Source organism: Lycium ferocissimum, chromosome 7 (assembly GCF_029784015.1).
Source record: "Lycium ferocissimum isolate CSIRO_LF1 chromosome 7, AGI_CSIRO_Lferr_CH_V1, whole genome shotgun sequence".
NCBI classification, from domain to species: Eukaryota; Viridiplantae; Streptophyta; class Magnoliopsida; order Solanales; family Solanaceae; genus Lycium; species Lycium ferocissimum.
The window spans coordinates 39,658,171-39,671,534 of record NC_081348.1 but is presented as its reverse complement, the minus strand read 5'-3'; the positions used below and the strand labels follow the sequence as shown (position 1 = coordinate 39,671,534).

The following is a 13,364-nucleotide window of genomic DNA, read 5'->3' as shown; positions in this document are numbered from 1 at the left end:
CTGATGTCCCTTTTAATAACTTAGAGAAAATGTACAATGTGACCCTGAACATTATAGATTACCACTTCAGCGTGTTTATAGGCGGTGTTGAAATAGTAACAAATTTCAGTGAAATGTTATCATTATTTTTAAGAAGAATCTTAAAATTCCTTAAGTGCCCAAGTAAAATATAGTTACAAGTTTATTTGTATTCATCAGTTCTAATATTTAGTTGAGATTAATGTTTAATGCATAAAAAGCCAATTAATTCTTGTATAACAGAGCATTATGTAACATTTATCAATAACAAATTACAAAAAAGACACGTAATTGGTAACCGAAGGCTAATTGGGAGTGTTTTTTCTATTTTTGATAACAATAACTTTATGTTATGTAAGTGAAAACATTTCAATAAAATCTGTATTATGAGGATTTATTATGGAATGGCAGATTTACACCATTGCCAATTTAGTATAGGCCTTTTTTTTTTTTTGTGGACTTGAAATCAACAATGTGAGCAAACTTACAAATTACTAAATAAATTATTAGTTATTTTAAAAATTTATCTTAATTTTTGATTTTCCAATTTCATCCACAACCGTCCTCTTCCTCCTTTCCGACCTTCTATTTTTTGCATTGTTTTAAAAAATGAACTTTGTTTACTATTTCCTCCGATTCAATTTATGCAACATTTTCAAGGATACAAAAGAACGTTTTTTCTAAACAAAAATTGTAGTTTAAAATAAGTCGTAAACATTTCTGTGACTCTATATTACCTTACTAATAGTAAAATGGAAAATTTAAAATTAAATTATTTTCTAACTATAAGAAAATGTCTTTTTTAGGGATAAATTAATGATGAAACCACATATATTAGGACGAGACTACAATCTTATGTAGTTGATTGAATAAGGTAAAAGATAAATTATAGAGAACATAAAAGAATGAATTGAACTTGATGCAATATATTACTATGTTTTTCATCAAACTTGATGTAATATATTATAGTTGAAATTTTTTCTAGCCCTTTGACTCAGTAGGCGTTTGGATATGCGATTTGAAATTATAGTTTGAAATCATGAGATGAGATGAAACCAGCATTTGGACATACATTTTATCTCATGATTTCAAAAAATTTTAATACTCCTATAAAACTTGATCCATGAGAAAAAAACCCATAAATTGGTAAATATTTTTAACAATTACTCACACCAATCATTTACCAACCTCATTAATTTTCACCACCCTTTATTTATGTCTGCCATGTGAGAAGATTATATTAAATAGTAGTTAGATTACTATTCATGTTAAATTCCATTTTTATTAAACTAAAGTTTGATCAATTATTATTGTATTTTTTAAAAAGGTCTTTTAGTAGCGTATTAATTTTGTTATGAATTATGACTTACTCATTTGGTAAAATTGTATAAAAATTAAAAATATTTTGATAATTTTTACAACTTATGAAATTTTTATATCTATAAAAAAATATAATTGATGATATCCAAATTACATGCCTAAACATGATTTGAAACCGTGTGCAAAAGGCCCTGAGAGTTGAGCATCTTTTACTGGAAGGAAAAAACTTGGCAGAGTCATACAGACGGCATCAGCGACATGAGAAGTGTGGAAGCTCTCAAAAGCTCCAAGCTTTCTTCAATCTCACTCCCTCATTTCTCTACACTCACTCTCTCCAAATCCAAAACTTCCTCTTGTCCTACAATTCCCACTACAGCCCAAGTCCTCCAAGAATCAGTCACTTCTTCTCAGTGGCATTTCATCAAACACCTTACAGGCAAACTAAACCCCACCTTAATCTCATCCACTCTTCCAAACCTCCGTTCATCTCCAGACAAAATACTCACTTTCATTGAAAATGTCAACCCCAATTGCTTAGACATTACCAGTTATTCGCTTGCCATTTCCATACTCTCTCGTCTCCCTTCACCTAAACAAGCCACACATCTTCTCAAACAAGTGATCAATGCTCGTATCGCGTCGAACAATGAGATTTTCGATGGGCTTTTGAGTGCTCGTGGAAAGTTGGAAATAAAGAGTTCAATTGTGTTGGATTTGCTTGTAAGGGCTTATTGTGAGTTAAAGAAAGGCGACGACGCGTTAAAGTGTTTTTATTTGATGAGACAGAAGGGAATTCTGCCAAAGGTTGAGACTTGTAATGATTTGTTGAGTCTTTTTTTGAAATTGAATAGGACCCATTTGGCCTGGATTGTGTATGCTGAGATGTTTAGGATGAAGATTAATTCAACTGTATGTACGTTTAATATAATGATAAATGTTTTGTGTAGAGAAGGAAAGTTGAAGAAAGCAAAGGAGTTCATTGAATATATGCAGTGTTTGGGAGTTAAGCCGAATTTAATATCGTATAATACTGTGATTCATGGTTATTGTTTGAAGGGGGATTTTGAAGGAGCTAATAAGATTTTTGAGACAATGATAGGAAAAGGAATTGAGCCTGATTCGTATACGTTTAATTCGTTAATTAGAGGGTTGGCGAAGGAAGGGAGGGAAAATGAGGTATCTTCCTTGTTAGAGAAAATGAATTCGTTCGGGTTGATCCCTACAGCTGTGACTTACAATACTCTGATAGATTCATGCTGCAATAGAGGGGATCTAGAAAAGGCGTTCTTTTATAGGGATGAGATGGTTAAGATTGGCATTGTGCCAAGTGTTGCTACCTATAACTTGTTGATCCATGCATTGTTTCTTGATGGAAGAATGACGGAAACTGATGATTTGGTGAAAGATATGTCGGAGAAGAGAGTACTTCCTGATGGTATTACATATAACATATTGATCAATGGCTATTGCAGGGAGGGAAATGCAAAGAAGGCATTTAAGTTCTATGATGAAATGTTGAGTAGGGGTCTTCAACCAACGGTTGTCACTTATACATCACTTATCAAAGTCTTGGGCAAAAGGAATAGGATGAAAGAGGCAGATGATTTGGTTGTTGAATTATTGCGGAAAGGGATATTTCCAGATCGAATTATGTTCAATGCATTTATTGATGGTCACTGTGCCAATGGTAACGTCGAGCGTGCTTTTGATATATTGAAGGAGATGGATAAAATGAATGTTCAGCCTGATGAAGTTACCTATAATACTCTAATGCAAGGGTACTGTACAGAGGGTAAAATTGAAGAAGCTGTTAATCTTCTTGAAGAGATGAACGGAAGAGGAATTAAACCTGATCATATCAGCTATAACACTCTAATCAGTGGGTATAGTAGGAGAGGTGACATGGATGATGCATTCAAAGTTCGTGATGACATGTTACGTGCAGGTTTTAACCCCACTCTTCTCACTTACAATGCTCTCATACAAGGTTTATGCAAAAAGCAGGAAGGTGTACTTGCTGAGGAACTTCTCAAAGAGATGGTTAGTAAAGGTATTACACCTGATGATAGCACTTATCTTGCTTTGATTGAAGGGATTGGTGATGTTGACAGTTTCTTGGGAAGAAAAGACCCATCATAAGGTATCTTGTCAGCTTGCTGTTTGCAGCTGAGCTAGAGGCTATTCTTCACTGTATCTTTTCTTGGTGTTTGTTTATACATACAGATAAAGGACTCCAAGGCAAGGATGGTGTGTATTGTGCTTAATTATGCTTATAAGGGAAAATAGGGGAGAGATTTGTATTAATATCAAGGGCGTGATGGCAGTTGTCATTTCCATAATGCAACTCCTTGGTGATTCTTTGGATAAAAAGGGACTCGTGTGGCTTGAAATACCTGCTGAAACTGAAACATTCACACTGTTATGGCACATCCTTCCTGAGTGGCTTGCATTTTCACATTTTTCTGATCAGATTGGCATGACAGGCTACATAGCCGGACACGCATTGGTTCATTTTCCCATAGCTTTTGGGCAGAAAGAGACTAGGATGGTCAAATATTCTAATCTCTGATACTCGGATATGTCTGACCAATAATATTTGACTTTCCTAAGTTCATCTTATATAGTTGGCTTGTTTTCTCAAAACAGTCCGGATATGTTCATTGATACTCTATGAAGTTGCTGTCAGTTTAAGCTGCTCAAGGGTGGGCTGTGCTGGGTGAGGTTAAAATCTCGCGCGTTTCAGCTGCACCATTGGTTGGAACATTACTGTATATCTAAGAGCTGTGGAAAAGTTTCATTTTGACTTGTACTAGACAGCTTTTTATTTGTTACCTGGAACCTTTATTTCTCTGTAGCATGAGATATAAAAAGGAGGAGGATTCTCTCTTTAAATAAATGAATCCTTTTTTGCGTCTCTTTTCCTGCTTTGATGAAATTCCACTTTTGTCATTTTGTCCAAGTAATTTGCTAATTTTAATTTTATAATACAGCAATGCAGTGGCCTTGTGACATTTATCAATTAGCATCCAATAACAAAACTTTATCATTCATCAGATTACAGATAAACACAAATCTGTTTTGAGTCTTGAATGCAAAGGTGGCATAATTATAAAGGATCGACATGATGCAGGAGAAACATACTTGTAACTGTTTTGTATAATTGCTATCGACAACCTTGGATTCCATTTGTAGGCCTGGCTTACTACTTCTCAAGTCTCAAACGAATAGAAGCCTAAGTAAACGCTTTTTTTGTTTGGACAGCCCATGTGGAGTATTCTTGTATTGAGCGTTATTACAGCCCATTGATAGAATAAACAAACATTAACGGCAAGTTGGTCTTGTCCGGTGTACGACCTTACTCCAGAAAGTCAGAGTTGGTTTTTGGCCAAACTTTATCTTAAGAAAAAAGCAAATGAATCCCAAAAAAAGGTCATAAAGGCATCGAAAGTGGCCAAATACCTAGCAAGAATCCCGTTTTGATGTATTCTTTTTCCAACTGACAGGTCCAAGTGTCCCTTCATTTGATATTGAACCAACTCGAGCAGAAACTAACAAAGACAATGGCAAGAGGAAGCTCAATAAAGAAAAAGGCTGTACACAGGGCATGAAGATAGCACAATCAATAGAATCTTAAGGTTCAAGTTGTTTTTGCCTCGAGATCCAGGAAATACTATAAAAAATTTCTCTTCTTTTACCCCATTTTTACTCCAATGGGTTCCCTTTTTTTTTTTTTTTGGGCCTGAAATGAGCTCCATGTAAAGAGTAAAGATTATTCTGACAGAACAACTCTGATATTTCTGACCATGACTAGATTTTCCTCAAGAGGCAGATGCTCATACCATTTGTTAATTTGTAGCTTGGTGGGGTTCTTTATTTTGCTCCATTTCTCATCTTTGGGTAGTTACAAAGGTATTCAAGGAGTGCAGATCCAAGTAGAATATGAAGAGTTGGAGCAGATCCAAATACCTCAGCCAAGAGGAAGCCAATCCTCAGAAGCCAACATGCTAATTGATGAATTTCTTGATAAGTCTTCTAAACTCAGGCACAATTTCTTTCCTGACAAGAGAACTAGTATAGACCCTAGAAAGAATACTAAAGATGACAGCTTTTACTATTACCCTGGGAGAATTTGGCTAGATACTGATGGACACCCCATTCAAGCTCATGGTGGTGGAATTCTTTATGATGAAAGATCAAGAATGTACTATTGGTATGGCGAGTACAAGAATGGTCCTACTTATCGAGCTCCTGGCAAAAATGTAGCTCGGGTAGACGTCATTGGAGTTGGGTGCTACTCTTCTAAGGATTTGTGGACTTGGAAGAACGAGGGCATTGTACTAGCCGCTGATGAACATAATGAGGCTCATGACCTTCATAAGTCTAAAGTGTTAGAGAGGCCTAAAGTGATCCATAATGAGAAGACAGGTAAATATGTAATGTGGATGCACATTGATGATGCAAATTATACTAAAGCGTCCGTTGGCATTGCTATAAGCAATTCCCCTACTGGTCCTTTTCGATATCTATATAGTAAAAGGCCTCATGATTTTGAAAGCAGGGATATGACTTTGTTCAAAGATGATGATGGGAAGGCATATGTAATCTACTCTTCCGTTCACAACAGAGAGCTTCATATTGGTCTCCTTGATCAAGATTATGTGGATGTTACTAATGTTATGTCAAGGGTTCTAGTGGGGCAGTACAGGGAGGCCCCGGCTTTGTTCAAGCATCGGGGAACTTACTACATGATCACATCAGGGTGCAGTGGTTGGGCACCAAATGAGGCACTGGCTCATGTGGCTGAATCAATTATGGGACCATGGGAGACTATAGGCAACCCATGTATAGGTGCAAACAAAGTTTTTCGAGTCACCACATTCTTTGCTCAGAGCACATACGTGCTCCCCATTTCTCCTGGTTCATTTATTTTCATGGCAGATCGCTGGAATCCAGATGATTTGCGTGAGTCCAGATATATATGGCTTCCTTTAACTGTCGAGGAAATAGCTGGCTGTCAACGACCAAGAGTATCTATCTTTTGGCATAAAAGATGGGATCTTCCCAAAAGCCAAACTTAGAAGAATGCTTATAAGTTTCTCATCATAGACCAAGTTTACTACTAGCTTTCTGTGGAGTATTAGAATTAATAATGTGAACTGTGAAGTGATACAAGATGTTTATTAGAATAACTTGTTACCTTGTTGTAACTTTGGATTACATACAGCTTTATGCCATATATATATATATATATAAAGATGTATAATTGCAGCTTCTTATACCTGTCAAGCAACCAAAAACTATATAATATCTGATTTTTCATCAGTTTTGTGACACGCAGCCAAATTAAAACCCCCGCCTACTTGCAATTTGATGAACCTTTCAAAAATGATTTGTCCAATTTTCCTCAATCTTTGAAGTAAAAGTAGAGTTTCATCCTATAACAGGGGGATTCAATTCCATTTTGGGATTCAATTCCATTCTTATAATGAGTGAGTAAGCTAGATATATGGTATTCTGAATATGGTCCGTAGCCCCATTGGCTAAAATCTTGTCAGACATAGATAACACTTAAAAAGAAGATAATGATTGTACATTAAGAGGGTAAAAGTTTCTAGGGGAAACTCATGGTATTTTATTAGTTTAACATATATATATATCAAAACAAATCAATTCTACATGAAAACAGAGAATTAAACAGCAACTGAATCTTGATGCAGGAAAAAGAGAATGTTAACAGACCAAAGTTTCATTCAGCTTCTTCAACACTAGCTTCAATTCGGAGAAGTACGAATCCAACAGCAACTCCAACAAGAACCAAGCCATTAATAACGGAAGCAATCCTGAAAATCTCAAGAGCAGCATTGCAAGAAGCAGACAAAGCTCCACCTTTAGCTTGTGATGGTCCAGTTTTCAATGAGCTAACAATCTTTGCAAAAGATTGTTCAGTGCAAACAGGGAGGCCTAATGAGGCAACATAGTTATTTGCCTTTAGGCCTCCAAATGAGTTCAATCCACTAATGTACTTCACTTTGGTTCTTTTCTGGGAAGATTTCCCCCCTGTGCCTATAATGGCTGGTGAACTTATTGTTGCTGCAGAGAATGTTGTCATTGTTGCCATTGTTTTCTGACCACCAACCTATACAAAAAAAATAAAAAATTGAAGTTGTAACAAGTTTTATACAAAATTTTGGATAAGAAAGAACCAAAAAGATTGGGTTTTTACCTGTTTGTGATGGCTTGTGGAGTGCTCTAAGTTTGCCAAAGTAGAGAGATAATAAAAGGGTGAACATGGGATATTCTTTTTTGTGAGGTGATTATGAGAGCAATGGATAAGGGGAGCGTTGAGATGGTTGGCTGACAAAGAAAATTGGATGAGGCATCTTATAGCTCAATAGCTGATCATCAACTTGTAAAACTGGCCTGGAAATTGAGTGGGCCACGGTCCTCTTGTCCCAATTTAGATAAAGAAGCAGCATAATTGACTTCTTTGTCCCTTTATTTTCTTTAAAAAGAAATACTAACAAAATATAGTACTACTGATTCCAAAAAAATTGAATGGGAGATATTTTTTCCTAGATTTATGAATGTATTTCTCTTTATAAAATAAAGATTCAACAAAGGGTTTAAATAAAATTTCAGAGCAAGATTGTTATGAAGATATATCCAAAATTGAAGAACAATGCGATGAGTATAGACGACTCACAAACGATATATAAGCATTTAGATCAAACTTTGCCCACCTGAGTATTTCAAACAGAAGTAGACCAGATAATGAACATTCAAATGTAAATAAAACAAGACTTCGGTCTTAACGCCAATCAATTGGCTTAATTGCCACAGTAATCACTTATAAATATAAACTATAGGTCTTAAATGCCTGTATTATAACAAGCATTCAAGCAACAATACTTAACAAACTAGTCAAGTCTTAACGCCAGTCAATTGGCTTAGCAATTGTTAGAACTACTAAAACAATAGAACTACTAAAACAAACTAGAACAGTCTTCAATTATTGTCAACAAAAACTTTTTAGTATTTGCCCCCTTTTTTTTTTTTTTCAAAAATTTGTCAACTTATAACAACACTTTAATCTTTTGCTCGTTTCAATATTTGTTTTTATGTTAAATTGTTATTTGTTGAATTAATATCTTTGTCTTCATCGCTTTTTATATTTAATTGATCCTTTTTTATTTAAAATGATAATGTCTTGTTATTGGTATGATTTTTGGAACTTTGCTCCTATATATGTTTTTTGAAGAATTATGAATGTCGTAATATGTTTTAGTTGATTTTGATATGCGTTTTTTTTCTCTTTGTTGAATCACAAATTCACAGTTGCTGCTTTTTTTTATTTAATAATCGTTTTTCTGAACAATGTGTTTGTTCCATCTGCATAAATTTTTGCGCCATCCTCCATAAAGTTAGCCATAACTTCATTCTGAATTAAGTTAATTCCATGTGTGCTTGGTTTTATGGTGTCTTGTTAATAATTTTGATTTTTATGCAATCTTATGTGTTTTTGGTGTTGTTTTGGTTATGAAAAATGGTCATTGTTGCAGGGACTTCAAGTTTGTAGTCTCTCACCACATCAATCTTAACGAACTGTATTTTTTTGTTTTGGTTATGAAAAATGAAAGAGACTTGTTAAAATGAGAATTCTAACTATAAAATCATTCACTAGATTTTTTAGATATATAATGCTTTTGATTACCAGTTGTAATTTTTTTCTCCTTTTTCCTTGTACACTTGTGTATTTTTTTTTGCTTATGAAAATGAAAAGGATTAAGGACTTTGTTTTTTGTAAAGAGAACTGAACTGCTCCGGACAGACTTGTCTAAATCTTAACTTGTGTACTTTTTTATTTTTCTGAATATATCTGTACCATAATGGTCATAGCATATCTCTCCCCTTAACATCAGTGGCTCTTTCATGAAAATCCACCTAAATCAAGAAAGTTAACTGCTCACTTGGTAATTTTTTATTTTGCTTATGAAAATGAAATCTAAAAGAAATTCAGAGATACTCCTTATTGAACATACTTTTCTAGTTCTTAACAAAGTAAATTTTTATTTTGCTTTCATAAAAATGAAAGTGTCACGAAAATGAGATTTAACTTTGTTCTTTTCTCTGAAGTTCCAAAAACTAACTTAATAGTATTTTTTTTATTTTGCTTTGAAAATGAAACCAAACAACTGAACTTTTTTCCAGCCCTCCGACATAGAATTTGCGATTATTTTTTGTCAACGTTACTATAATTTCAAGTCTTCTATTACTAATCAAATGGAGTATAAACTAATGTCCAAAGCAATAAATTTGATCAATTCTATGTTGTTGAGTAAAATTATGACATGTTGAATCTCTAACTAGTTCATAGAAGATGATTTGTTGTTATTTTCAAATATTAACAAATCTAAACTTAATAAAGCATGAAATTGAGTTGAATTACATTCAATTGAAACGCTATATATTATATATTTTATCTTTTTGATGTTGTAGCAAAGAAAAAATCAATGGAGATTTCTCCTGAAATGTTGGAACGATGGAACGATTGAAAGGTTTGTTGTTGAAATGATGGATAGGTTTTTCATTCTTTTCTTCCTCTTTAGATTTTTATATGTTATGGGTAGGGATAGTAAATTCTTTTTTCTTATTATCTCCACCATCAAATATTTCCTCTTCTGCAAAAATTAAAGACCAGCGCATTTGAAGGGCATTCGCGCCAATTGCCCTTGTTAGAACTACTAAAACAAACTAGAACAGTCTTCAATTATTGTCAACAAACAACAGTACTTACTCTTCAAAAATTTGTCAACTTATAACAACACTTTAAGGCCATAAGAATTAAATGCTAAATTAAGTAGCAGTAAACTATTTCTTGTACTTCTTGTTGGGGTTGGAACTTGCTCCTTCATGGAGAACTTGAACTTGCAAATAAAGCCCTTTTTTGCCTTTCCCTCTCACAAATTCACAGATACACCAATCGTTTTTCTACACAAGGTTCCATCTGCATAAATTGCGCCATCCTCCATGTAGCCATATTCTACCGTCCTTCCATTTCTTGAGTTTTGTCTCAAATCTGCTGCCATTAGAGTCGCAAATGGTCATTGTTGGAGGGACTTCAAGTTTGTAGTCTCTCACCACATCAATCGGAACGAACTGTAATTAGGAAAAGAGACTTGTTAAATGAGAATTCTAACTATAAAATCATTCACTAGAATAGATATATAAGGCTTTTGATTACCAGTTGGTTTCTCCCTTTTCCTTGTATTTTTGCTATAAAGTAAGGATTAAGGATTGGCTGAACTGCGCGTCCACTTCTGAATATATCTGTACCATAATGGTCATAGCGATCTCTCCCCTTGCGATCAGTGGCTCTTTCGCATCCACCTAAATCAAGAAAGTTAACTGCTCAGGTTCACAAACAGAAATCTAAGGGAAATTCAGAGATACTCCTTATTGAACATGGACTTTAAGAAAGAAAGAAGACTTTATAAACATATTAGAAGCGTCACGAAAATGAGATTTAACTTTATTCTTCTCTGAAGTTCCAAAAACTAACAGAAAGAGGGGTTTATCAGCGAACCAAACAACTGAACTTTTTTCCAGCCCTTAGAATTTGCGGTCTTGAACGTTTCATGAAATTTCTATTACTAAAAGAGCATGTCCAAATGTAAAATTATGTCATTATTGCAGTAACATACTAACTAGGAAAAGAGTTGAATTGCATGTAAAGTAAACAAAGCAGTAGATTTAAAGATCTTTAATTTGTGTTTACCTTTTGGACGTGGTGCACTTTTCTAGAATGTGCCTGCCCTTTCATTCTTTTCTTCCTCTTCCTCAGTTTCTTCGTCACATTCCTCCTCTCCACCATCATTTTCCTCTTCTGCAAATCTGTGTTTTGAACGTGGTGCCTTTCTCTTGGATATGCTTGCCCTTTCATTCTCTTCTTCCTCCTCATCTTCATTATCTTCTTCTTCTTCCGAAAAATCTGCGCCTTTTCAGTCTTCTCTTCCACTTTCTCCTCAGTTTCTTCATCATCATCTTCTTCTTTTTCCACGCATTTGCCTTTTGAACATGACTCTTGTTTTTTGCATATTGTTATTTCCCTTTCATTTTCTTCTTCCACCTCAATTTTGTCGTCTGCTTCTTCATACTCCTCGCCCTCTTCTTCTTCTTCTACCATGTAGTCCTCACCCTGGACAACTTCCATTTTGGCTCTACAACACTCTTTTGATGCTCAACATTCATTTCTTCCTTTTCCTCCTCCTTCCCAGCCAATTTTAAACCTCCATATCCATTCTTTTCACAACAAGTGGTTCCAAGTAATTTGAAGTCAAATACACCTTTTCAAATACACCTTTTCCATCATAGTCAAAGACTAAAAAGTCTCCAAACTCTACTTTGTTCTCCTCAATGAATTTCTCCCATCCATATTGGAAAATAGAAATATTTTCCTATTTTGACCACTCCTATAGGCCACATATTTCCAAACTGATCCCTAAGAGAAACCTTCCTAGGTAACATACCATTCTTGTAATCCATATAAGCTGTGGGGATCATCTGAATTTTTATTTTATTTTTTAAAAAAAGCTCCATTTTTACAAGAATTTAGACAACATCAAATCAGAATCATAAAAGCAGCCTCTATATAAAATACTAGCCTAAAATTTACTTGCATCTCACAAGAGATTTTCCTCCTTTTACTTCCCCCCTATTCACTGCGCATATCTTCAAAAAGTGTTGCTTAAAAAAGTCTCAAGAAAAGGATTCACAAAAATCCTAGATCAAATACTTGAATCAATAGGGAAAGGACACTTAAGAAATGTATAGGTGATTCTAAAGTTGCAGCCTAGTGATTATTATAACTTCATTGTGTACTTAAATTCTAGCAGATTTAGATCTCACCAAGGCCTTCTCCTCTCTTTACTTCCCCTTCCCATATCCGCCCGGATCTCCCAAAAAAAAAAAAAAAATGTAACCATGGAGCAGAGCATTTGCTTTTTTCCTCTGCTCGTGCAGTAAGTGCAGAAATAGTAACCATGGAGAAATATGATGAGTTTTTTTCCCCATTTGGGATAGAACAATTCAATTGGTTGGTATCTGCAGAATTGCAAAATATGGAAACACTATTATTTTTTCATGCAAAAGTTGATGCAAGTAATAGAAGTTTGATGTTAGTAAGTAGTAATAGCGAGTTGTCAGTGGCCAAAGTTGGTGAGGAAACACTCTTGTAAAATAATTAAAGAAGCAAAAGGATAATTTCGTCATTATCGTCGATAAAACAGCAAAATAAAGTAAAGTTGTATAAAAGTTTGGCTAAATATTGATTTTAATGCTTACAAGACGAATTAAAAAAGTAAATGTTACCATTAGAGTAATTATAACTGATGTGGTTACTTATCTAAGTAATTAATGAAAAGGAATAATTTCACAATGTATTTTAGTCAAAGTACTAGATGAGTCATACTTGAAATTTTGAAATTCTAATGTGAAAATGTCCGGTAAAACAAAATGAAGCATTTGAAATAAATAAATAACGAAATAAAAAAAGAGACCTCGAGATTTCTAACTTCTAACAACAGAGTACATGTTTTTCTCTATGAGAATTAAGGTCTTAAACGATTCGTCCGAAGTAGCTTTTCACCCATTTAAGGGTGGCAAAATTAGGCCATGAAAATATGATCCGCGTATTTATTAACTCAACCCCTTCATCTGACACCCCTAACCCCACTGAATTAAAGAGAGGACTTAGCATTCATTCACGTTTGCAGTTCAGAATTTTATGAAGGAATCACAATTGAGACAAAACAATTCCCAATCAATGCAGCATAACTTTGTCAAGTCTGTATGAGTAGTGAGGAAAAATAGAGAACTTTAGCTGATTGTTAACCAACGGAAATCATGGGAGCAAAAAATGCACAAACGAAAAAGGCTATAGGAACATGAAGAAAATAGCCTCTGCATTTCTACTATGGCCATGTCAACAACTAGATTTACAAGGCTCCGATTGGGGGAAAAAAATGAAG

General features: G+C 34.5%; 5 protein-coding genes across 5 annotated transcripts in view; 2 read left to right on the top strand and 3 right to left on the bottom strand.

The window, feature by feature from the left end:
* The first annotated feature begins 1,527 nt into the window (after positions 1-1,527).
* LOC132064952 (pentatricopeptide repeat-containing protein At2g15630, mitochondrial) lies at positions 1,528-4,253 on the top strand. The gene has a single exon (XM_059458128.1). It carries the CDS (start codon positions 1,597-1,599, stop codon positions 3,475-3,477), a length of 1,881 nt encoding a protein of 626 aa, XP_059314111.1. The 5' UTR covers positions 1,528-1,596; the 3' UTR covers positions 3,478-4,253.
* A 136-nt stretch (positions 4,254-4,389) lies between these two features.
* Positions 4,390-7,107, top strand: LOC132064953 (uncharacterized). Its single transcript, XM_059458129.1, has one exon. The coding sequence runs from the start codon at positions 5,142-5,144 to the stop codon at positions 6,414-6,416; it is 1,275 nt and encodes a 424-aa protein (XP_059314112.1). The 5' UTR covers positions 4,390-5,141; the 3' UTR covers positions 6,417-7,107.
* On the bottom strand, positions 6,947-7,716 carry LOC132064954 (uncharacterized). The gene is made up of 2 exons (XM_059458131.1): positions 7,562-7,716; positions 6,947-7,474 (listed from the first exon to the last, which is right to left on the bottom strand). The coding sequence occupies exon 2, from the start codon at positions 7,454-7,456 to the stop codon at positions 7,085-7,087; it is 372 nt and encodes a 123-aa protein (XP_059314114.1). The 5' UTR covers positions 7,457-7,474; positions 7,562-7,716; the 3' UTR covers positions 6,947-7,084.
* A 2,357-nt stretch (positions 7,717-10,073) lies between these two features.
* The window catches only part of LOC132064949 (B3 domain-containing protein At4g34400-like), a 28,680-nt gene continuing 25,389 nt past the window's right edge, over positions 10,074-13,364 (bottom strand). Inside the window, exon 6 of the mRNA XM_059458125.1 lies at positions 10,074-10,494. Within this exon, the coding sequence (XP_059314108.1) occupies positions 10,327-10,494 (168 nt within the window). The 3' untranslated portion in view covers positions 10,074-10,326. The remainder of the gene's footprint in view (positions 10,495-13,364) is intronic.
* On the bottom strand, positions 10,504-11,314 carry LOC132064951 (uncharacterized). Its single transcript, XM_059458127.1, has 2 exons — positions 11,114-11,314; positions 10,504-10,725 (listed from the first exon to the last, which is right to left on the bottom strand). Exons 1-2 carry the CDS (start codon positions 11,300-11,302, stop codon positions 10,612-10,614), a joined length of 303 nt encoding a protein of 100 aa, XP_059314110.1. The 5' UTR covers positions 11,303-11,314; the 3' UTR covers positions 10,504-10,611.